The sequence below is a fragment of the Lissotriton helveticus genome, chromosome 10, assembly GCF_964261635.1.
Source record: "Lissotriton helveticus chromosome 10, aLisHel1.1, whole genome shotgun sequence".
Classification (NCBI taxonomy): domain Eukaryota; kingdom Metazoa; phylum Chordata; class Amphibia; order Caudata; family Salamandridae; genus Lissotriton; species Lissotriton helveticus.
Window position 1 is genome coordinate 106,526,022 of NC_136071.1, and position 26,703 is coordinate 106,552,724.

General features: G+C 44.6%; 1 protein-coding gene across 1 annotated transcript in view; it reads left to right on the forward strand.

The window, feature by feature from the left end:
• The window catches only part of CHTF18 (chromosome transmission fidelity factor 18), a 428,817-nt gene that overhangs the window by 328,613 nt on the left and 73,501 nt on the right, over positions 1-26,703 (forward strand). Inside the window, exon 20 of the mRNA XM_078664893.1 lies at positions 12,865-12,993. Coding sequence (XP_078521019.1) covers positions 12,865-12,993 — 129 coding nt within the window. The remainder of the gene's footprint in view (positions 1-12,864; positions 12,994-26,703) is intronic.

Here is a 26,703-nt window from a genome sequence, read left to right on the forward strand (position 1 = left end):
GTGTTTTCCTCCATCTGTTGCGCCCGGCCTTCCCCATTAGTCTCCTTTTCTGCTGTCTTCCCAGGTATTGCCATAGTTCTTGGCATCAATCAACTTTCCCTTTAGCTACAAACTACATGGATCCAGGGAGAAAAAGGGGGGAGAGGGGGATGAGGGGGAGTTCCTCACAATTTTCAGGCCACAGAGTTTCCCTCACCATGCAAAGACGACAAGTTGCTAAGTTGCTCGGGCATGGTCTGCGCCGCAGTCTCTCACTCCGATTTATGGGTCACCACTCCCTTTACGTCCAATATAGGGGTATGTGGGTCCCCTCTCACGTTGTCCTCATTTGCAAAGTCGCTCCTTCATGCTGCTATCCCTTCTGGCAGTCTGCAACAGCCGGGCTCTCCTCTATCGTAATCCCTCAAAGTCCTTACAATGGGGGGCGGGAGGGGGAAGTTTTCATGGACCCAGAACCGTTGTCGCACTCCTCAATAGTCTGGTGCCCCTATGTAGCTGCAGATACCGTCTTTCTTGCTGTCGCCAGGTCATAGCTTCCAGCACCCCTCAATCACTTTTCCGGCTCCACTTGTGTGCACCGGCCATCCCAACCTTACCGGCAATGGTCTCCACCTGCTCGTGCCAGATGCAGAATGCAGTTGGAAAGCAGGCTCTCCAACACGGTCCAACTAAGTCGCCTCTCTGTGGCTCACAGCTACCTGTGCGCTGCACACTCTCTCTCCAGTCCAGCAGGGAGGCTCAACCGCGACCGGGTGCCATATTGCTCTCTCGCTCAGCCTTGCGGACTCGGTCGCACCTCAGCATTGTTACTTGCAAATTTGGATCCGCCAGCACTACAGTAGGTGCCCTCAACTTTGCAGGCAGATGTTCCAGCCTCTGTGTAGCCGGTGGTCGCTGAGTACCGGGATAGTTCTCCACGGGGCCCATGTCAGGCAGAGGAGCTCACTCTTACCGCTCCTACGCCATTGCCTGTTATGCCACATCTTCATCTGTGAATCTTTGTTATTTGTGAGTAAAGCACCAAGTGCCTCCATGTAGAGGTTGAACATGACAGGGGACAGTATGGAACCCTGGGTGACTGTGCAGGTGATAGACATCTTTTGGGACCCAGAGGTGCCTTATGAACCAACTGGTGTCAGTTGGAAAGGAAATAGGAACATGATTGAAGAATATTGCTGATGAATCCCACCCAAGACTCAAAGGTGCATATTAATGTGGGTTTGTCGACTGCGTTAAAGGCAGATAAGAGGGCAAGCAAAATCAGAAGGCAGGATCTTATCTTCATCTGTGGTTAAGAGGGCATCATCTACGATGAGCAAGGTACCGTTCTCTGTTCTGCAGCATGATTTGTAGCCAGAGTAGAAGCCATGCAGGCATTGCTGTGATCTTGGAGTTGAACAGAGACTGCTTTTTCAGCTTTCTTGCCGATGAATAGTAAGTAAATAATGGGGCCAGTAATTGGCGAGGTCATCAGGGTCCATAGTTGGCGAGGTCATCAGGGTCTAATGTAGGTTTCTTTAGGAGTGGAAGGATATGACCTATCTTGGGAGCTTCTGGGTAGATGCTTTGTTTGAGGGAGGCATTGACAATGGTGAGTAGGGGTGAGAGAGAATCCCTAGAGAGAGCTTTGTTGAAGGATGAGGGCAAGACAACTTCTTTATAAGCAGTGGCTTTGAAGAAGTTGAGTATGTTGATGTGATCTGCGAGAAGTATGTTTTTGAAGGCTGATATTTTCAGTATTCTACAGGAAAGGGTGGGTCTAAGAGATGAAGCAGGTGTGGTGTTGTCGATGTTCTGTCGAATGTTCTGTATTTTTTTCCACTGAAGAAGAGGTTGATGGCATTGCACTTTTCTGTGGACTGTTAGGGGCAGATAGTTGGTTCTAGAAGGAATTCAATGCAACGCTTGATTGTCTTAAAGTGTTTTGCTTCTGCTTGTGGCTTCGTTGATTGTGTTGGTATATTATTTTGCTTTGGGTGATGTGGTGAGCTGTCTGCATGTTGTGCGGAGAGACTTCAGTTTCAGGAAGTCATCTTTTTCTTTCCTGTCTGCAGATGGATCGCTTATTGTCAGCAAGGTCTTTGGAAGACCAGGGTGGTGAAGGTTGTGACATGGGGGTATTGCTGCCATGGTTAAAATGATGTTACTTGGTAGCAGCATTTCATATTTACAGACATTATTATGACACTAGCATTAATAATGCGCCTAATCCTTTGGGTGGTCCCTAGTGGCAATCCTGCAGGAGTGCATACTAATGTACACTTGTCTGATGTGGTTACTGTTATAACTGTGGTAATGTTTGTTAGTGACTCTCAATCCTTTCCATTAATTAGAAGTAGCTTGCTTTCTTGAAAGGTTGGAGACCCCAGGACTAGAGTAAGCTTTAACTGTCTGCCAGAGTGTATGTCATCAACATAAAAAGGTAGATATGGGTTTTTGGTCTGCTCCCATCTGCCACTGGTGTGTTTGGGGCTCAGCCCACTTCAGAGGTTGCTTGGAACAAAGTGCCATTCACATTGTAGATCAGCCCAGAGAGTATTTCTTTTTTCACCATCCTGCTGTTGGCTGTGAGGTGCATCAGCCTACCCCAGGAGTGCTTGACATTGAAGCACATGGACAGTTAAGCATCCATGCACTGCAATGGAGACACATTGATCTGAGGAGCAACAGGAGCTGGTTTCCCTGGAATGCGGCGCGAAGAGGACGCCCGCTGCTCCTGCTTTAGATCACTGCAATGATGGCACGTTGTTCTTAGGAGTAGCAGGGGCCAACTGTCTTGGGCTATCTCTGGGTATAAGACCTGTTGATGCCACAAAGAATGGCTCTTCTTTCTTGACTGGTGAGTTGACATGTGCATTTTTAACCTCACACTAAATTTAATGGAGGCATATTCCAGGTCCCACCTTGGGTACAGTTTTTATCAAGAAAAGTGTTGGACCATTGGATGATATAACGATTGGATGACATAACTCTCACCATTTGCATGGCGTTCTATAGTTTTCTGTCAAGAAAAGTGAAGAAACTGAGTTTTTTTCCCCCGTATCGTTGACAATTTAAAAGGGTTCTTAGAATACAACATATTGGGAATCATGAAATCCATATCCCTGAATCTTCATGTATGTCTGCTTTTGTGTAAAGTCTGGAGTTGGTAGTTTGCCCTGGGTGTCGGCTGACCCAGGACCAAACCCAGCAGACATCCCCCTATGGAATTTCAGCCCATCAAAAACTTTCCTTGGGGTCTAGTGTGTGACCCCCAGTTGAAACCCATGTCTGATTACAGGTCAGAGGACCCAGCAGAACATGGATTTGAGTCAAGCCTTGACTGATTTATACCTGCGCACAGGTGACTAGAGGAAATTGACATGTTTTAGGGAAAAAATGCTAACAATCTGACAAACGTCATGTTTAGCACAATCTCCCCGCCGGCCAATCAGAGTAAAGAAGGTCTGGCACGTCCCAATAGAAACCTTCGGGTGTGTAGCTGTTAAAATATATATACGGTTGTGATATTTTTCATTCAGCCTGTGGTGACAGCAGTGTCCAAAGACACATAGCCTAGATCAGCATTTCAGCTTGCAGTTGCTTACCATATTTCCGAAATGCACTGCACCCAGTTTATCATCTATGAAAACCTTGACTCCATAGAAAACCCAAACATGTCGGGCATCTCCACGCTCAGGAGATACAGAGGAACAAATTTGGAGGTCAAGCCTTGGCAGGGAAATGTGACTGCGTGAAGGAAGCTGGAGGGAGTTACTATGTTTGGGGGAAAAAATTCAATCAATCTGGCTAGCTTGAAGTTGAGCTTGTCCCACTGGTTAGCCAGTCAGGGGAAGGGATGTTTCGCTTGTACCAATGCATTCGGTAGGACATATAGAATTAGATGTATAGTTTTTATACTTTCCATGTAGTCTTAAGTTCGATATCTGTCTGTAAATGAACAGTGCACCATGAACAGAGAATCAGCTATAATTTTGTGATCTACGCTTATGTTGCACAATTGACTGTCCAGACTATATTTCTCAGGAAATTCCATGTATATTTGATATTGCCGGACTCAGACATTCAGGCCAACATTTCCTCGGTTAAAATTACAGCCTTTGTGTCTGTCTATTTGAGTAATGAACCAAAACGTTGAATTAATTTGTTTTAAAAAAAATGAACACCATGAAAGATCTCACATTTGTTGTATGTGCAGACTGTAATGAGCTATTGATGCATGGTTTGCGTAATAGGTAGCCCTGATTTTGTTGACAAAAACATAGTTTGTATGGGGGCAAATAGAGAACAAATAGGTGCAAGTATTTATAGAACCTGACACCATTTTTGTTTCTAAAACAGCACTGCCACAAATGTGCACAAGCACCCCAGTAATTAAAGGGTTAATGATTTCTCATTGTATTTCAACTGAGTGGCACCAGTGACTTTCATGGAACTGTGTGCTTGCAGTGCTGTCTCCACCTGGGACCGTCTCAGTGACTCCTTTAGCGTTAATGATGTCTCGCTAATTGGAAGGCCATCGGACCACAGCATATGCAGTGACCTCATTGGCATTATTGAGTCTGTGTGGGCCAGATTACCTTCATTGCATTCACATATTGGAGAAGTATCTTACGCTTAACTCTACTTACCCCATTGCCATTGTCTTTTAATTTGCATGTGCCTATCTTTGCATGCATTAGCACATTATAGTTATGCCTGTTGGATCTGCCAATAATTGCCTTTCTTTTGTTGTGAATACACTTCATGGATCTGGTGATTTCTTGTGCATCCAGTTTTTAGGTCGAGCTAGACGTAAGCAATGCAAAGCATTGCTTAGTCTGCGAAGACATCTATTGTCACCCGTTTCTGGGAATGTGTACACGAGAGGGTGCACGAGCGCAGATTTGACCTCGTGGGCGCGCACGGCGCCGTGCCCCTCTCGTGTCTCACATTCCAGTGCGCATACACCACACAGGCACACGTACGCACAGGCACACGTACGCACAGGCACAGGCACACGCGCCACACGCCCCCCCCCCCTCCCCCCCCCCGCCACACACACACACACACATACACGCAGACAGGCACAACACACGCAGGCACATACAAGCGCGCGCATCCCCCCTCTTACAAACGCGCCCACACACACTCCCAACCCCGCTCACCGGGCACACGCAGGGCTTCCATCACTGGGGGGGCGGGCACCGTCAATGTGCCCCGACGCCCCCCCTCACCTGCTCCTCTCGTCCTGTCCCTCCGTGTCAGATAAGACTCCGCAGCCCGCTCCGTTGTTTTTCCGCCCCTTCAGTGCGTGTCACGCCTCTCCTTTCTCCCGGCCGGAAATCCTTTTTGCGTGTCAGGCCTCGTTTTCGAAACTGAACTGTCCCGCAACAGTGTATATAATATCGGCAGTCGTTCTGCGCACTTGGTATTGCGGTCCTCGGCATTTGCAACCTTACACCCTATTATGTGTCTGTTATGGTCGCTCATTATATGTGTATGTGTTACGTATAAAAATCAGTTTCCCTGAAAATAAGCAACGTTGCATTTTTTATACTGCTGGCCACGTCCATTATATAGAGCCCCTGTCAACCCTCCGGATATTATTACAGACATTTTTTCATTAAGTGCCTCTGTACTCCTATTCGGACCTGTGGGATCTGCAAACATGCCCGTCAGGAAGCAAGGTAAGCAGAGGACAAGTTTTCCTTCTGGTGTTGTGCATGCTTCGTGTGTATCTCTGATTGTGTGCGCGATTTGCAGCGGCTCCATAACTTCTGGTGCAGTTGTTGTTTTGAGCTCACAACCATCCCTTTCTTGGCCCCTTGACAGCTGCTTAGAGGCTTCGCAGTCCTACATCAGCATTTGCCATCTCTCCCCCCAAAACAGAAAGTTGAGAGCCAGAGTGTACTCGTGGCTGCTTAAGGAGGGGCAGACCCTGAGAATGAGGGATACTGCGACAATGTGCGCCCGTGCATTCCTGCGGGCTGTGGAAGCAGCTTCCGGATTGGGAGCCTCTAGTTGGGATTCCTGGGCATTGATCCGCACGATGCCTCCTGCAAGCTTAATCCCCCCCCCCCCCTGTTTAATGCTTTCGATTAGACGAGCCGTTCTTGCTGGCTAAGCATGAGGCGATCGAGCCGCCTGGGCAGAGTTTTGTGACACGTCAATTCCCGGGACCTGTTGACGTTAATCTATCTACTTGACTTGCAAATGTACCGAGGGAGAAAGGCGTGTTGTTGTTTCTCCTCAGTGACACGGCTCCTTGGTTGGGTCCAGACACTAGAAGTTGTTTAAGTGACAGCACAGCTGCACGACGTGAGGGGGGCGTGTTTGGGTTCAAACGAGGGGCATGTTCACTCTTCGCCTTTCAGAAAGCTGTGGGCGTCGCAGGGTTGGTGTCGGGAAAGTGGATGCGCGGTTGCATGTGTTGGCTACAAGAGAGGTCTATCAGTGCCCTTAAATGGAACAAGCGATGTGTTGTGAAACACAACTCGAAATGTTTAATTTCAAGCCCATTCCTGTTTTGCTACCCATTCAGATCCTCGTAGTTTCATTTGTTCACGATAAACACGGGGCTACACGTACCAGAATAAAACGGCTAAATAACAACAAAATAAGAGTTCCCAATTTTACATGGTATCTGTGATTATTTTTTTTGCCTTCTGAGTCTTGTAGCCCCAGTATAAAACAGCACTACCAAACCCATTTTTTAAAGTTGAATTCTGGGTCATGTAGCCTTCAACAGAGGAATGGGTCTGGGAAACTTGAGTGCTGCCAGATCAAACATGGGCTTCTCGCACTCCACAACGTGAGGGTTTTCTGTAGAGGGGGTTTCGGTTGCATACATTTTGTGTGTTTGTTAAGACGGTCACCTCACTCAGTGGCCTCTGACAGTTTCATGTGCTGGAATTTTCACCCAAAGGCCATTGATATCAAGTTCGATTACTTTAATTATTAAATAGAAACAAAGGTTACATCGCCCAGGATGCATTTGGTTGTCAGGTGAAAGTCCCAGACTGAAGAGAAACTGTTCTTGATGACAGAGAATGAGGTGGCCATACTCGCCCTGTCCACGCGGGTAGGACTCGCCTGCATCCACGCATGTGACCCTTTTACAGACTTGCATGACACTATTGTTTGTTACTTTCCAGATACGCAGAGAGCACTGTACCTCCTGGAGCAGTACTGGTCTAAGTTGAACCAGACTGAAGACAGTGGAGGGCAGAGAGACACTAAACAGCGAGATGCTGCTAGCATTGAATCTCTCCTCCAGCACAGACACCGGCATCGCGCCTGTAAAGCACCTAGAGGAAACGTGGAGGGAGAGGGGCACTACTACATTTGCGGGACATTGCATTGCATTTCAGTCCAGTGATGTGGGAATATGCACCGAAATGAGTCCGTCTAACCTTCGATGTTTGGCACTTAGCAGGGCTGCAAAGAACATGTTAGGAAAAAATAAGGTGCCTTCTAAATGCAATGAAATCACATGCTTAAACACGCAGAAGCGTCTCAACTTAGTAAATCAGAATACATGCTATCTATTGAAAGGGAAAGTTTTAATTTTACTACGATTGACCTCATTCATAAAATTATCTGTGCTCTTTCTTTGATATATCCTAAATTCATGAAACTGCATAATTTCCTGTTAAAAAATCCTACTTAATTATGCTAGTTAAACTCTGGAATAATAGCTTCCTCTTTGCAAACAATTTAGAGCAAGAAAATATGATACATTAATGAACCTTTTGCTCATCAGAAAGGTGACGTAAGATCACGTTGTGTAAGGGCTCATTCATCTACGTGTATCCCATTAGGTTTTCGTATGCAGAATGACCTGCAAACTACACATTTTGGCCAATATCTCACAGTTTCCTCACATTTCAGTGCAGGGAAAGTTCTGAAAACCGCCAGGAACCATATAAGTACTACCACCCAGCCTTCCCAGGTTTTTTACACAGTGTATTGAGTTGGAGCGGCTCAGGAGGCTGGAAGCCAAAAGGTGGATTGATTCTGCTCTTATTGACATTGTTGTGTGCCTGGTTCACAGGAAGCTGTCTTGCATCCAAAGATAGAAGTAGCTTAAACACTGCGTGAACATGATTTGGTTCCCAGTTTTATTTAACAAGCAGAGGTAAATCTGACATTGTGCATGCTATTGCTCAGTTATCTGAATCAGTGGCACATGTTGAAATGATTGAGCTGCAACAAGGGACTCAGGTTATTGGGGTTTATATTTCTCTATCTATCTATCTATTGCCCTCTCTCTATCGATCGCCCTCACTCTATCTGTCTATCGCCTTCACTCTATCTATCTATCGCCTTCACTCTATCTGTCTATCCCACTCACTCTATCTGTCTATCGCCCTCACTCTATCTGTCTATCGCCCTCACTCTATCTGTCTATCTATCTATCGCCCTCACTCTATCTGTCTATCTATCTATCGCCTTCACTCTGTCTATCCCACTCACACTATCTATCTATCGCCCTCACTCTATCTGTCTATCGCCCTCACTCTGTCTATCGCCCTCACTCTATCTGTCTATCGCCCTCACTCTATCTGTCTATCGCCCTCACTCTATCGCCCTCACTCTATCGCCCTCACTCTATCGCCCTCACTCTATCGCCCTCACTCTATCGCCCTCACTCTATCGCCCTCACTCTATCGCCCTCACTCTATCGCCCTCACTCTATCTATCTATCTATCGCCCTCACTCTATCTATCTATCTATCTATCTATCGCCCTCACTCTATCTATCTATCTATCTATCTATCGCCCTCACTCTATCTATCTATCTATCTATCTATCGCCCTCACTCACTCTATCTATCTATCTATCTATCTATCTATCGCCCTCACTCTATCTATCTATCTATCTATCTATCTATCTATCTATCTATCTATCTATCTATCACCCTCACTCTATGTCTATCGCCCTCACTCTATCTGTCTATCGCCCTCACTCTATCTGTCTATCGCCCTCACTCTATCTGTCTATCGCCCTCACTCTATCTGTCTATCTCACTCCCTCTATCTATCTATCGCCCTCACTCTATCGCCCTCACTCTATCTCTATCTATCTATCGCCCTCACTCTATCGCCCTCACTCACTCTATCTATCTATCTATCTATCTATCGCCCTCACTCAATCTATCTATCACCCTCACTCTATCTGTCTATCGCCCTCACTCTATCTGTCTATCGCCCTCACTCTATCTGTCTATCGCCCTCACTCAATCTATCTATCGCCCTCACTCAATCTATCTATCGCCCTCACTCTATCGCCCTCACTCACTCTATCTATCTATCTATCTATCTATCTATCTATCTATCTATCTATCTATCGATCGCCCTCACTCAATCTATCTATCGCCCTCACTCTATCTATCTATCTATCTATCTATCGCCCTCACTCACTCTATCTATCTATCTATCTATCTATCGCCCTCACTCTATCTATCTATCTATCTATCTATCTATCTATCTATCTATCTATCACCCTCACTCTATGTCTATCGCCCTCACTCTATCTGTCTATCGCCCTCACTCTATCTGTCTATCGCCCTCACTCTATCTGTCTATCGCCCTCACTCTATCTGTCTATCTCACTCCCTCTATCTATCTATCGCCCTCACTCTATCGCCCTCACTCTATCTCTATCTATCTATCGCCCTCACTCAATCTATCTATCGCCCTCACTCTATCGCCCTCACTCACTCTATCTATCTATCTATCTATCTATCGCCCTCACTCAATCTATCTATCACCCTCACTCTATCTGTCTATCGCCCTCACTCTATCTGTCTATCGCCCTCACTCTATCTGTCTATCGCCCTCACTCAATCTATCTATCGCCCTCACTCAATCTATCTATCGCCCTCACTCTATCGCCCTCACTCACTCTATCTATCTATCTATCTATCTATCTATCTATCTATCTATCTATCTATCTATCTATCTATCTATCGATCGCCCTCACTCAATCTATCTATCGCCCTCACTCAATCTATCTATCGCCCTCACTCTATCTATCGCACCACCACAGCATCACTCGTCGCCACCAAAACATCACTCGGCGTCACCACTGCATCAATCTGTGCAACCATTCAACATTCAACAACAACTGGTTCAAATATGTTCTTTCTATGTTTCAAACTTTATTACAAATGTCACAAAAAGATGCTAATATTTCACTTCTGTTCTTGGATTTTCGTCACAATAAAATACACTGAACATAATCTTCACAAAAGTTATTTACAAAAGTTTAAGCTATTGCCATTTTACATTACAATAACTTTTATTTAAGTCTTAATTATTAAAAAAATGTAAAAGCCATTGTTATTTGTGATATCAATACATCTAAGTCACGTAAATACAACACATATTGCATTACAAATGCTATAGGTGTCACATTTGCCAAAGTTCAAACTATTGGCATTGTAAGTGACAAAGCTATTAATTTCGCTATTTTCAAAACCAACACATAAACAAAAAATGTGTCATTTACAATACCAATAGCTCAAACTTTCCTAATGCGAGACCTATTGCATTGCAAATGCTTGTTTTATCTTCTGGCTGATCCCATCCCTTGCTGTACACCATCTCCCCCAGTCCTTGTCTGTGCCATGTAACTGTGCTATTATTTTCTTTGCCTATTTTTCACTGTGCCCCTTCTCCGCTCTTGCACTTAGCCTCCCAAATGGTCCATCAGTACTGTCCATCGTCCCTTGTGTTTGCTTATCCTTTTGCCGCCTTGGCAGGCTCACCTGCTGTGTGAAAAATCTAGACACTGTGAAAAGCCTCTCCCTACACAGTTTAACTTAGTCTTTTCACCATGTCTATTGCTGTTTTTACTTGCTTTATAATAGTTCAAACTTTTAAAGCCAAACCAGTGTGTAATTATGCTTATAGCTGTGTAACAACCCGACACATTGAATTGAGTCCATTCCTGTATGTCATTCCAAACTATACAATGAATTGAAGAAAATTCCATGTGTGTCTTGTAGCTGAGTATGGATTCTAATGATTTCTTTTGGATTCAGTTTTTTTTTTTTAACTAACTCTTAGATTCTCCCTTAATGTTTTGCTTGATATCCAAAGATGGTCGTTCAGAAAGCCGAAACACGAATGGCTGTGAATTGTTTAATTGAAATGGCAAAGTAGGATGCTCTGTCTCATGAAGATATTCCCTTTTTGTTATTCCCTTCTACCTTTTGTTTCATGTTTGGATCTATTTCAGTTATTTCTGCTTTGGTTAACGTTAAGCTCGAAACTCTTGCTTTCTCTTCATTCTTTTCTATATAATGCTGGAGGAGGGGTCATTTGAGCTCTGTTGGGATTGTTTGAGCTCTGTTGTGGGTGGCTATTGTTTGCTTGTGCTTTTTAAAATGTCATGGTTCCTCTCTGCTGGTGGAGGACCAGAGTAATACTAGTCTGTTGTCTTCTGTAGACTCAGGTGGGGAAAAAAGCTTGGCCTTCATGACGCTCCTAAAATATTAGTTAATATTGAGAGCTCGTATCCTTGCAGAAAGTGTCTTCCATTTTCCAGGAGCTGGGATGAAAAAGCATTTTCCACCAATTGTTTCCTGTAGACTTGTTGTGATGCTAATCTGAGACTCACTGTTGTTTTGAAGAGTCTCTTTTAAGCTTCATCTGTAGGAAAACTATTTAATGCTTTATGTTTAATGCAGAGCATTTTGAAAACAAATCTTATAGTAACAGGAAGCCAAAGAAGCGCCTTCAACACAAGGGAGATGTGGTCTCAGCGCTTTACATGTCGGAGATTTCTTGCTGTTGCTTTCGTCATCATTTGGAAGAGTTAACATTCCATGGTACAAGCCATCGTCATAATTCAGTCTTGATATTACAATCGAAGTAAATTTGATGGATCTTCTGTAGGAATTCCTCAATCCATGTTGCATGAAATGTGGAGGAATGTCCACAGGGTATGAAATATAGATTTTGGTAATTGGCTAACTTCATAGTTCATGTTTGTGGCATCGTAACCAGGGCACAGCGACACCTAGACCTCGCAACACATGTCGCTTGTTCCAGAAAATGTACCGGCCTGTTGGACCAGAACCAGGGACCATCAGCATTACATCTCATCTGGAGTTTCTCTTGTTAGACCACAATACCAGACGCGGGAAAGAGGGGTTTCACTCTGGCAATAAAAAGGGAATGGGCCAGTTGCTTATTCCACCCACAAGGTTTACGCTTTTCAGAGAAGACAAATACGGAATATTGTTGCAGGCTTGAGTAGCAAAGGGGGGTATAGCCAGTCCAGCACAGAGGGGACAAACATAATGTGCAGCACACACACCTTGAGTCCAGTAAACTCCAGCACTCACCTGTCTAGTCTCACACTGACAGACCCACACTCAAGCATCCTTCATGCGAGTCCTGGTCATGATTAATGCAAAGGACCATGTGTCCCAGCTTTAAATACTCTGTTACGTCAATCTCCGCAGAGCCTGGGTTGAAAGGACAGTATCCACTCACTCAAACGTGAGTGCACGTGGTTAAACAAAGTTTGTGCCTCCAGTAAGCTTACCTGATTGTCCACTCCACCAGGCAAAAAACATAAAAGGCTGTTCAGAAAATATATGAGTGCAGGGTTGCATAGTTCACTAATCCGTTCAAAGGAACTCCACCTCAGCAATAAACTTCTGGGCATCTGTGTGTGGATAGCAAGCGCTGCTCACTAAATTAGCAGGAGATATCCTGCATAAGGCTCTTGGGAGCCTAAGAGCTCAGAACTTGGCCAAGGTAAAAAAAAAAAAACCTTCTGCCCCCACCCACAAAAATGAAAGCTTTTTAATTGGCTAAGGACCACCCCAGTTAGCCCTCTAAATAACGTATGTCCTCTTCCTCCACAGGCACCTAAAAATACCACAGGAGTAACTAAAGCTACAGGTGAGAAGACCAAAGGATTACCAAAGCCTCTGGTGAGGAACCACGAGCAGAGGCTGGAGGGCATAATCAAAAAGGCCGTTTTTGAAGAAAAGGTAAGGTTGCCACAGACATCTGGTTATATGTGTGTGATGTCCTTCACTTTCCTAGCGTGATTTTGTTTGGATAATAATAATGACCTGGAAGTAAAGAGTCAGTGCTCTGATGTAAACATGGGTGTCAACGGCCTAAGCTAAAAGGCATTATTTATAGGAGGCACATTTATTACGTTGAAAATAGCTTACTTATATTTATTTGTATGGTGCACCACCACACTGTGCTTCTTACTCTTATTCCACCCATCCCTGCCTGGCATGCTATGATGTGATATTGACATGTTGTTTTTTTTGACTGCATGTGAGTAAGAGATGGAAATTCTGACAGCATGCCACAGCAACCACCTGATTTAGAAATTAACAGCCTGATTACAAAATGTAAACTTTTCAGTATCTCATCTGAAAGTCTATTTAAGGTTGTTGTATCACACTGATGATCTTAATACACACCCGTGTAGTATTGCCTCCTTTGTCTCAGGTAACTGCTTCATGGCCACATATGAAGACCGTGATTTTGGTCGACTAACCTTTCCACATTTTGGATAGACAATATACTCAAAGTAGTCTGTGACATTCTCTAGCCCAGCTGCCTCTACTCCTAAATAAAGCTCATATATACTAGCCAAAGTCCCATCAGGTGGATCATTTACCTTTCCACACTTTGGATAGACAATATATTCAAAGTAGTCTGTGACATTCTCTAGCCCAGCTGCCTCTACTCCTAAATAAAGATCATATATACTAGCCAAAGTCCCATCAGGTGGATCATTTAGCAGCATAACCATTGTTTTACCTATTGTCGCCCAGTTATAACATTTAAAGCTTTAAAGTCAGGCAATGCCCATCCACCCTCTATATGCAGACTTTTTAGATGGTTTTTAGATGGTTGCTGGCACGCTGGACCTTTTTTATAACCTCATTAGAAGGAAGAGTTGGCCACTTCCAGATGACAAACTAAAGCCAGAGGAACATAAACAGAGATTGATCTAAACAAGTGTAAAACCTTGGGGAGGATGGTCACCTTGATTGAGTTGTACTGGCCAATCAAAGTGATTGGAAGTCTCTTCTGCTACCACATGAAAGCGACGGATCTTGCCAAAAGAGGTGTGTTGTTCAACTCAGATCTAATGTGGATTAGGAGTGATGGAGATGCCCTGGTGCTTAAGCACAGATGTAGTTTCGAAAATAATCAGGTCAATGACATAATTAGTTAATACCGTGGTTTGGGCAGTGTTCCGCTTGTACCACGAGACTCTGGCATAATGCAAAGCAATATTTTTGGTTCTCTCAATAGCCTTGATGACATCCTGCAAGCAAATGGCAATATTATTGGCATTAGTTTCTATCTGTAGCTCCACTGAATTCAGTCTTACTCCCAGTATCTGTTCCTTCATTTTGATCTTAACCAAAACGTCTCTAAATATAGTGCAAGTAGTAAAGGTGACAACGAGCACCCCTTGTGTGTACCTCTGTGTATCGAAAACTCAGAAGATAGGTGGGCCATCATTTTAATAGAAGCCGTAGGGTTTTGATATAATTTGCTAACCATATTAATGAATTTATTGCAAAATACATATGCCCCATAGTCTACCATAAAAATGGCCAGGCCATCTTATCAAATGCTTTTTCTGCATCCAAAAGGATCATACCAGCCCATTCAGACACCCCATTAGCTGTGTCAATCATGTTTATGGCTGTATTAATGTGAGACGTAGTGCAATTCGAAATAAAACCATGTTGTTCCTCCAATACGAACCCTATAATTACTGTAGTCAACCTCCAAGAAAAAAACTTTGAGTAAATGTGGGCATCGGCATTGATCAAAGACATATGCTGATATGAACCCCTCTCTATCTGGTTTGTCTTTCTTAGAAAAAAAGACTTATCATAGTGTGTTCCCATGGCAGAGGAACAGAGTTGACATCATATATACATTTGACCACATCCATCAGCAATGGAAGGGCTGCTTCCATGAAGGTTTTTTATATAAACTCAGCAGGTATTGCAGCCTGCCCGGCAGCCTTTCCATTAGCCATTGCTTGAATAGCAAATCTGACCTCCTCAGTAATAGGAAAGTCTAACTTGGCAACCTCATCCCGTATTACTCTCTTTAATAGTCCAGGCGATAACGCTTGTGGCTACTGTCCACCTCCAGGTAAAGTTTCTTATAAAACTGCTGAAAGGCTTCTAAAGTAGCATCCGGCTCCTCCTCCACTGATCATTCTCAATATTGTGGATTTTCACCTCGATTGACTCTCTGATTTTATAAGCTAGTATTTCTAGTCATTCGGTTTGGCAATGCTGAAAAATCTTGGTCGCAAGATTGGTGGCCTCCTGAACTGGGAGCATGTCCCACTCCAAACCCAGCAGTATGCAATCTGGGAATAATGATTGACAGTGCCCTATCCATGAAAAACCATGTTAACCAGGTCACTGGAATCTGTTATTGTATCATGCGTAATCTCCGGAAGATTTTCAAATGGCTTCCTATCGAAGCCAGGAAACCTCTGGTACAGGGCCTGATCATCAGCCATTTGGACTATGACAATGCCATGTATGCCACACTCAATGAGGACCTGCTTTCAAAGCTGCAGACCCTCCAGAATTCTGCAGCCAGATTGGTTTTGAATCTCCCTCCCAGAACCTCCTCTGCTCCATGCTTGAAAAAACTACATTGGCTCCCTGTTCGTCTAAGGAGCCACTTTAAGATCTTGAGTTTGACACACAAGACTTTGTACGACACCGGTCCTGAATATCTTCGAAAAAAGCTCAACTGGTATGTACCCAAAAGACCCTTAAGGTCTAGCAACAAATCTTTCCTGATTCAACCACGGGTCCGCACCTCCCGCTATGGCCATCGTTCCTTTTCCTATCTTGCCCCTCTGCTTTGGAACAAATTACCCCCCCCCCCTCACTTGTTATCCATCACTGAACACAAACAATTCCGTAAAATTCTCAAAACTTGGCTGTTCCCTAAATAACTCCTGACACCTCCCACAGCAGCTCCTAACGTTATCTACTGTTTTGCTGCAAACGCCTTGAGACCTCACGGTGAAAAGTTGCGCTATATAAAAACATGTGACATGACATGACATTTGTCTGACAGATTCACTGTACTCATACACAGAAGTATGATATACGCTGTACTCATCCTGCTCGACTTAACCGCCGCATTTGATACCATCTCTCATGACATCCTCATTCACAGAATGCGCGAGATCGGTGTGACAGGTACTGCACTAAAATGGATAACATCATTTCTTTCCCACAGATCCCAAACAGTCTCACTTGGCCCCTTTTTCTCTGGCGAAAGAACCATCATATCAGGTGTGCCCCAGGGGTCCATTCTCAGTCCTCTTTTTTTTAATATCTACATGGCCCCACTGCTTGCCTTGATTGAATCCCATGGCATCCTCGTAACATCTTACGCTGACGACACCCAACTTGTCGTCACCTTAGATAAAAAACTACCCGATGCCGCTCTCAGATTCCAGAACTGCCTCTCCCAAGTATTTGCTTGGCTCAACAATAACCATCTTAAGTGCAATAGCGCCAAAACTGAAATTATACCCTTAGGTAAAGACATCCGCTTTTCTCCAAAAGATTGGTGGCCTCAACACTCTGAAGCACCTCCCAGTGCAGTCTCCTCGGCCCGCAATCTGGGTGTCCAATTTGACTCTTCCCTCAGTTTTGACGATCATGTGCGCATTACTGCAGGGTGCTGTTTTAATCTCATTAGACAGCTAAAGAAATTCTTCGACTTTCTCCCTATCTCTGCCAGGAAATCAGTCGCCGTCGCTCTGATCTTGTCTAGGCTAGATTATTGCAATGGTCTCCTGGCAGGCATAAAGAAGTCTACCCTCAAGAAGCTACAGAGCGTCCAGCACGCAGCGGCCAGGCTCGTCCTTAAACTCCCAAGAAGGTCCTCTGCCTCCGCAGCCCTCAACACTCTCCACTGGCTGCCCCTCCCTAAAAGAATCCTTTTTAAACTCCTTGTCACTGTTTTTAAAGCTACCAAGAACACAGGCCCCTCCTACCTTATTAAGCGCTTCCCACATTATATTCCATTGCGTTGCCTGAGGTTATCAGGAGCCAATCTGGTCACCATACCCAGGTTTAAGCTCAAAACGAAGGGTGGAAAAACTTTTTCATTCCTGGCGGCTAAGGCATGGAATGGCCTCCCCTTCAACCTCAGGCACGCCCCCTCAGAAAGCCTTTTCAGGAAACTCCTGAAGACATGGATATTCTCCCAGCCCGACTCTTTGGTCCTCGCAGCCATCTGATTCCTGTTCTCGTCAAGTTGGTTTCTTCTGTCTGCTCAGCGCCAAGATGCTCCTTTCGGAGCGATAGACGCGCTTTATAAAAGCTAATAAATATCAAATATCAAATATAGCAGGTATTGCTGTGCATTTTTCTGTCTCCATGCACTAACTAATTATATTAATTTATAGTATTTGCAAATAAATAGTATAGGCCTCAGTTAAATGATTCCGTATTGTTTTACTAACACAGCCATCTCTTTGTCTGATCCGGCCCTTGCCTCATTAATCTTCTTCTGTTGCCTAATCATATATCTAGTTATCACTTCCCGTAATGTGGCTTTAAAAGTTTGGCAAATTATCCCAGAACTACATGCATCTTGACCAAACTCTATAAATTCAATAATCATATCTTTCATGAATGCCGTGAAGCCATCTTCAGGCAATTAAGTTCTAAGAAATGTCCATCGCCTTACTCTGCTTGTTGATCTCAATGTTATAGACAACTGCAGGGGGAGTGATCTAAGAAGATGTTAATTTGTTGTTGTATACCACATTGATCAATGGCATTGTCCGAGAGAAAATATTCAGTACGAGACTACCGCGCATGTGGGTGGGAGTAAAATGTAAAGGCGTCAATGCATGCTCCTTTATGGTTGAACATCCAGACGTCTCATAGTCCCTTAGCCCTAACCAAAGTCTGAGCAGAGGCTCTGATCTTGGGAAGCCTATCATTTCTGGAGCATTAGTAACAACATGAAATCTAGCTAACGGGCAACGAATATCACATCATCATTATGTATGGAAGTAAGTAAGGTAAGTTTATTTATGCATAGTTATGTAAAACTGCAGGATACAAAACTTTATTTTTAAAAGATTCATTATGTATGGCTTCAGCAACTAGGCAATACCAATGTGGTCAATACTAGACAAATACCTCAGGTCTTACAAGTCTCCATAAATCAACCGCACAAGCCGAGGCAACTGCTAATAACCCTGCGTAGGGTGCGTAAGCTAGCACTAAATAGCCGCCAAACACATCTATGTGGTGTCTTTAAGAACCAGCACGCGCAAATACGCAACTACCTATACGTTCAATGTTAATGTCAAATGTTTTAAGGGCGATTGAAGAAACGCTGGGCAGACACAAATGCAAACCATGTAACCACACTGGTTCGCCCGTTTAACTGCCATTTCGTTATATGTCACATCTCTTTATATTTTTGTATTGTGAAAAATACCAATAAAAATAAATAAATTTAAAAAAAAGTGAAATAATGAAGGGTCACCATTATTAGTACCATACACCAAGCACACCATACGTTTACAGTTAGCAACCTCTAATGACACAATAGACCAGCATCCTTTTTTATCCACATAGGTTCTTCCAAACCCTATACCATATGAGCTTTTCCCAAGGACCGCTATAGCAACCCCCCTTTTACTTGTGGGTTGAGTACATATAATCAATCTCAATCCCAACTGCTGAAGCCAAGTCCTTTTTGCGTATGAAAGGTGGGTCTCTTGTAAGCAGATAACATCACATGCAGATTTGTCCAGTTCAGATCCAATCTGCTGGCACTTGTACATGCATTTAAAGCATTGATATTCCAACTAAGAATCTTAAGTGGTGCCATCCCAAATTGCGATCCAAATGATAAACGACCATAAAAATGTTACTGAAAGTGATCTAATTGTAACACATAATCCAAGTGAACTGATCCTAATGACCTTTTACCCCCTCCATCCCTTCCTTATCTGTCCACCCCCTTGCCCTCCACCCTGCCCCTCCCAGGGTCATCTCAATACGCACCCATGTTATTGTATTGCCTCCTTTGTGTCGGGTAACTTATTCATGGCCCCATATGAAGACTGTGATCTTGGTCAACTAGCTGTTAGTAGCAATCTGCTTTTCCCCTCTATGGATAGACCATATTTTCAAAATAGTCTGTGACATCATGGGGGCTGGATGATGTTCTTGGTGTCCGTAGTAGCAATTGTTGCTGTTAGATGGCTGGACCAATGAAATATGTATACTTGTCATGTCAAAAGACAAAAAAAGGGACCCTTTACCGAGTTAGACTCATAGAAAGAGAAGGTGGTCCCTCTCGCCAGGGACCCTTACCCTCAGGCACACATGTGGTTTTGCTCATCATATAATTTACCCTGGCGGTCAAAAGGGAGATGGACCAGACTGCGTCTGCTCTTCCATGACAAGTGATTTTCTTTTGTTGTGATATTCTGTGGCTCTTGGTTGACACCTTTTCCCCACCGCTTATATTCTAAAATAGACCCAATAAACAACATACTGTGTGAAAACACACTGCCATGAAAAAATTAGATGGTGAAATAATGGATGGAGCCTCCTGCCTGAGGTGATTCACTGTATGGGATGGATGCAAAGAGGCACTGCAAAACCGAAAAGACAAAGAAGAAACAGGAACACAGATCACTTGGTTATGTTTATGTTCTCTTCTATATTGAAATATGGTCAGATCTGAGTGTGATGTTCTAGGTTACTCTAGCTGCGCATGTCGGTCCTATAAAGTCCTTTCTTCACACTTCTTGCAGGTTTAAGGAGGACCATTTTAACCTCTTGTTTGTCACAAGGTAACGTGTATAACCCCAGAAGACCACTCCAGGACTGCAGCATGCAGTTGTTAGTTATCAACCCTTACATCATCCGCCTGGGGTGTCTAGGGTCGAAGCATGACTCATGCTCCCTGATGTATTCGAAGGTGCATTAGGAGAAGTTATATGTGGCTGAACATAAGGACCGAGACAGGGTAGGTTCTACACCCTACCACCCACTCCTTCTCCAAGTCCTAGGGCCGTTTCATATCTTGGTCCCTATGCAAGACACTGTCGTTCGATAAGTTAAAGACCAAGTGGAAAAAAAAGTCTCACAGTAAGCATAAAAATACCAAACTAGATGCTTCTCCCTCTCGTAACTCCCGCTCCTGGGAGACAACGTTAAGTCGACCTTTAGAAAGATCTGAAACTAACTACCTTGATCATCTGACTTTAAGTCTATTCCGAGGTTGGTCTTGAAGTGCCCAGAGTTTCTAGTGCTGTCATTTACAATGCTACAGTTTGAGTTCTTCATGGACTTGCAGAGGATTTTGGGTTTTGCTGGAGCATCGTCATGCCCCATGGATCCACTGGAGGCCCCCAGTTGGACTGCCACCAGTGGGGCCTGCACTGGCTCCGACAGACCCCCTTAGGTCCCTAGTCAGAACCAACCCACATCAGCACGCAAGACCATGTGTGTTTCAAAAAGCCAGAAGCACCGACCCCGGACCCAACCCTATGCCGGCAGGGCCGGACTGACTACCGGGCGTTTTGGAATTCATGCTGAGCTGGGGGCGGATTTCACTGCAGTGGGGGCTGATTTTGTTCATGGAGACCTGCGCGTACTTCGAAATAAGTAAAGCAAAACGAATTTCGTTCAGTACACGCAGGTCCCCATCAACGAAATCATCACCCAGCTCAGTAGCATTCCAAAACGCCTGGTAGCCAGTCCGGCCCTGTACGCCGGTTTCAGATCTGATTACAAAAAACAGTGGACCCTAGTAGTTTGGAGGATCGCTCAGAGACGCTGCGTCCTGCGATCCTGCAACCGGCACAACTCGAGCCGTGATCTGGAATGTCACCTTGCCTTAAACGCGGGATATCCTGACACTAACGTGCTACCGATGCATGAAAGGCAACTGTTTATAATTCCAAGACAAACATGATTTATATATTTGTCCTGAAGATGATGCCATTTATCTTGTTTTTCGGCATCGAAACGTCGTCGACACAATAGGATCATATGTACTGAATATGCTTGTGAATGCTATGTACAATGGTCACTCAAACTACAATCAAGTCTGTTACTGATTATAAGTATACAGACCGATTTGCTCGCTCTTGCCTATACTTGTTGTTTTGTCTTGTTCACTGTAGGTCACGGGCTGTGCCCCCTTGACATTACTTTCTGATTTTGTGCATCGCCAAATAAATTCCTGTCCGGCTGGACAAAGGACATAAATACTATTCAAGTATGTCTATTCTTATCTTGATCCTCCAAACTACTAGGGTCCACTGTTTTTTGTAATAAGTTAACGCCCAAGGTCCCTAGTGTACTACCTTCGGGATCCCTTGTTTCTTATAACTGGTTTCAGATCTGAAGCAGACTTCGGACTGAGCTCAGCCGTTCTCTCATTATGAAATAACTACGACACAGCCAGAGGTCTGGGAGAACTTCAGGCACTGCCACTATCCTGACCCCAGTACTACCAAAGCTAGAGACCTTATTTAGATTGTACTCAGACACTGCCCAGGGTCTTCAGAATGTTTCTCACGATAAAGAGGATTATGAGGAGGCAGGTAAATAACACTCCCCATCCAAACTCTGACACAGACATGTATTTAGACTTGCAAAATGCTGGTGGCCTGGCTACTTTTCCTCAGACACGGTTGGACTCCCCACTGTGCACCCCTACTCTTTACAGAGGAGAGTTCCTCGTTTGTGTTGGTGGACCAGACAGCAGCCTGCGTTCTGGCTTTCAGCTGCCCAGGGTAGAAATGGAAGCAAACGTTCTAACGAAAATCATGCAGCCTGGGCCTTCGACTTCAGAGCCCTTGCTGGCCTTTGAATAATCTCTAACATAGGGCGTGGTGGCAGCCTGATCTAATCCATGCTTGGCTCTGCTATTGTCATTCTGTATCTCCTGTTCTTAGTGGTTGTTCAAACCCCCTTTCTCCTATTTGTTTGCCCCTTGAGCAAGCACATGTCTAGAGGAATGTGCCTCATTTTTCAGTTATTATAACTTATTATAAGGCGCTGTTTGTACCGAGTTCGTGCTGGCCATCGGGCAATTTGTGCACTACACACTAGAGCTAGATTGCAAATTCTTCCTTTAATACTAAATCTGCCACTGCCATAATTTTAAGTGTGACCCTGTTTCAGCTCTGCCATATAGAGCACTATGCATACTTTTTTTTTTAGCCCTTATGCAGAACTTAAAATGACGCTGACTATTAACATCATACAAAAGCACTTGCAAACTATAAAACAATACTGTGCAACATTTATGTTCTTCAACAATGATTGAAACTGAAGGCTTGGGTGTGTAACGATGCATTTTCTTAATCTGGCTAGGCATCACAGGCTTACAGACCCAGCTTTTCTGACCAGCATGTGACGTCTGAGAGCTTGATGGATTGTGCTTCCAACCATAATTTGTTCCCCTCTTTCCTACCAGACAGATGATTAAAGCACATTAACGCATTTGGAAAGACATTTCTTTCCATCTGCCAGTTTGGTATTGAGATGCCTGGGCACTTTTTATCTGCAGTTGTGCTACACAAATGCCTGCTAGGGTATGGCTTCCATCCTCGAGTAATTTAGGAACATGTTCGCTCAAATGATCTATGATAGATAGGATGGGGTTACAAATTTGAGAGTTGGTCCAGATATGGACTGCCTGAATTTCCTGAGGTTACAGAGGCTTCCCTTATGGGTAGGCCAGTTGATGGCTTCATGTTTTTTCAGAAAAAGATTCGGTGTTGGAGTGCTTCAAAGGCAGCTGTGCTACTGCCTGCTCCTTGAGCTAGCTGTCTTCAGCCTGCCAATTACACCAACGGTATCGAACATTCAGATGATACGCTTAGGTTCTTGCCTAGCTCTAAAAGCAGCCTGTTTAACAGCTGAACAGGCCTTTCATGGCACCAGAGGAGCTAGTAGTGGCAGAGGCTGTGACTACTAATAAGGACAGCAATCCTTCTCTTCATCACCTGCCTCCACTGTTACCAAGCCGCTTTGATTCTCTGTCCCACGCACTCGGGTAGCTGATTGGAGTCAGGATTTGGTTTTATCTGTCCTTTTGGCGGGCAGTTACCTCAGATCAGTAGGTAGTGCAGGTTCTTCAGCGTGGTTATTCCTTCTTTCATGTCCACTCCCACTCCTGTTCCTCCTGACTGTGGAAGATCATGCCTCCAGCCTTTAACACAAAGTTCAACCACTTTTGGCCAAGGGCGCATACACAGCGCCTCGGACTTGTAGAAAGATTGGCGATGTTACTCCCGGCACTTTTTGGTACCCAAAATAGGTGGCTGCCTCAAGCCGATATTAGACCAATTCTTGTACGTCTTCATTCAGAAGGACAAGTTGAAGATATGACTCTTGACCGGGTCCTCTGCTCTGTCAAGGGCCTCTATGGTGTCCTTGAATTGTAGGACATGTTCTGTAGTCTCACAGATGCTTCCTTCTGGTTCGTTGTGGGTTCTGAACTCTTTTAGTTTGCCCTGCCCTTGGGCCTCACCTCAACCCTCCTGATGTTTAAGAAGATGAGGGTTGTAGTGGACCCCCGTCGCCCAAGATACGCGTAGTCCCTTATCTCAACAACTGGCTGTTGATGGCAAGCTCACTACATTCTGTCGTGGACCACCTTCAGGCAAGGTGCTCTCTTCTGTCTTCCAACAGTTTCGTAATCAGCTAACTGAAATCCATTCTGTAACAGACCTATAGGAATCCCTTTATTAAGGCCATCCTGGATACAGTGGCTTTCATGGCCTTTCCGCCCACGCTGTGAGTGCGGGACATACAGGTTATGATTAGGATATTTCTTACTCACTCTCTATTCCAGCATGAATAAATCTGAGGCCTTTTGTCCTCCTGCATCCTACTGGTTTCCCATGTTAGCCCAGGAAATTGTAGTGGCAGATAGAAGCCATCTTTGCCTACCCACCAAGCGCTCACAGTGGTCACATATGCATTGTCTCTGGGATAGGCCAGCGAGGTGGAAGTCAAGGGCTTTTGGTCTCCAGTGAAGCAGAGGCACCATATCAATCTTTTGAAACTGCTTTCCATTTGGTTGGCCCGGATGGTCATTTGTGTCAATCATCGGGATGCCAGTCCAGATCCTGGCAGACAACACAATGGTCCTATGTTCCTGCAACAAGCGGGGGGTGTCAGTTTGTGGGCACTGCCAGAAAGCACTGAAACTCTGGTGATGTATCATCCCACAAGGGACCTTTCTGATGGGCAATCATTTGGTAGACTGCTAAATGCCAAGATGGATGAGCATAGCAAATGTCATCTGGCAGACCACAAATGATGTTTGCTCCGGGAGGTCTTTGCACAGTGTGGCGTGCCGTTGGTTGATCTTTTCTCCACCACCTAGAACACAAAGTGTCACAATCCCTGCACACTGGAGTTTCCACCGCATGATCTCTTGGAGATGCTTTATATCTGCAGTTGGGGCTGCAGTTTCCTGTATCTGTTTTCACCATTGACATTAGAAGGTGAGGAGGGACCAAGCTCAACTTATCCTTATAGCACGGGACTAAGAGAATGTGGAACTCCAAACTGCCGAGCCTGAGCATTTGCCCTCAGTTTCATCTACCCTTTGGGAGGACCTCCTTTCTCAGTACAGGGCAAGGGCAGGGTTCTGTACCCCGACCTGCACAGCAATGCCTGGAGATTGAGCAGAACCAACTGAGCCGGTTTGATTTGTTCGCAAAAGTGATGGACTATCCTGGTGGCTCAGTGAGCATTTACAATGTTTGTTTATTCTGGTTGTGTAAAGTTCATGGTCTGGTGCAAGGAACTTCAGGCTCATCCTCCTCAGGTCACACTATCTGATGTTCTGATATTTGTTTTGTTACTGGCCTGGCAAGGCGTTGCTGTGGGCATCATTAAAGGTAATTTGTTGGCCCTTTTGGCCTTTCTTTGCTTGCCTGAAACCCCATTGCTTAAGTCACCAGTTGAGGCCCAACATATGTGTTTCGTTCTGCACCCTTTATCATGCCACTGTTGGACCTTAACTAGATCGTCATGTTCCCAATCTGCACGTCTTTTGGGCCTATGCACAGCGGTTCCCTGATGTCGCTTACCAGTAAAACTGTTTTTCTAATAGTACAGCCGCCAATCAGCACCACCTTCCCTGATAAATTGGTGCTTTGAACTCTGACATCCTAGCTACTAAAAATAGTATTGCCATTCCCTATAGAGCAGTCTATTACACACTGCACTTCTTCCTCTGCTACGTCCCTCTAAGCAGGAAACGCTTAATGGGTTGGATCATCGTAGGAGGACCCTTCGTTTTTTATACAAATTTAACTTAGACATATAGGGTGGATAAGCAGCTTTTTCTTGGATTCAATGGTGCTAAGACTGTCTAGATGGATGGTCCTGTGCATAAAAATTAGTTATGCTCTGGCCAAAAGGAGCCTTCTGAGACCCTTCTTCTTGCTTATCCCACCAGATAAAGGTCTCCACTATGACATTGTCAAGAGGTGTTCCAGTGCTGGACATCTGCCAGGCTGCTTCATGGGCAACCATCCATACTGTCACTAGGCGTCTTGACGGTAGAGTTTCCAGGGAAGTCCATTTTCCTGGTTTAGTCCTGCAGGACCGCCTGGTGTAGGTCACGTCCTCAGGCCCTCCATCTTTTGAGAGGTGCTGCTTTTTATATTTTCAAAAGGTAAGGAATCTGAGGTAAGAAATAAACCAGATGTTGGTTACCTTCAGAAGCACTCTTTGTAGTGGATACTTTTTCTAACCAGAGATTCCTCCTCCCAGTTCTGTAAGTGGACTTTCCTCCTCCTCCTCCCAGTTCTGTGAGTGGACTTTTCTCGCACTAGAAAGGCATCAGCACTTGACACCTGTCGGTGCCCTCACTTCCAGAGGCAGTGTGATGCCACTGCGGAATCCAGTGCTGCCACATTTGATTAAAAAAAAACGAGTCTGTAGTCTGTGCGAAATTTACTAGATGAAGAATCTGTGGTTAGATAGAGGAATAAGCCACATTACCTTGCATGCTTTTTTTTACGCATGCCATTACAATGCGGTCTACAGCGACCGCGTTGTAACAACTCATGCAATTACTCCGTATGTCGGAACAACGACTTGCTCTAGGTGGGGGCGCTGGATGTAGGAATAGTATAATCTCCTATTCCAACTCCAGTCTGTGCAACAGTAGGGAAGGTGTTGGATTTTAAATCCAACACCTTCGGACCTTTAGAGCAAGTCCCTGTTCCGACTTGTGGAGTAATGGCATGCATTGAAACAACGTAGTCATTGTAACGACCGTGTTGTAATGGCATGCAGTGTTCCGGTTTCGTGGTAAACGACGTTTACCTAGATAGAGTATTCACCAGAGAGAGCGTTACTGAATGTAAGTAACTTTTTCAAAGATACTATAACCCCAGAAAGGATTCTTAGTTTACACTTGAAATGGATATATGTCGGGCCGTACCATGAAATATTCCCTGCACAGTGTTCCTAATATACCTGCCTTCCGAAATGTACTGGAGGTTAATGATTAGTGAGGGAAGCGGTCAGTACTCTGTCGCCTGCATCAATAAGACTAGTCTTTCCTGCATTCAAAGCTTTTAAATCATCAAAAGACACTGGAGGCGCGAAGGATGCTCTGTTAGGGAAGAGAAGCTGGAACTTCTGTGC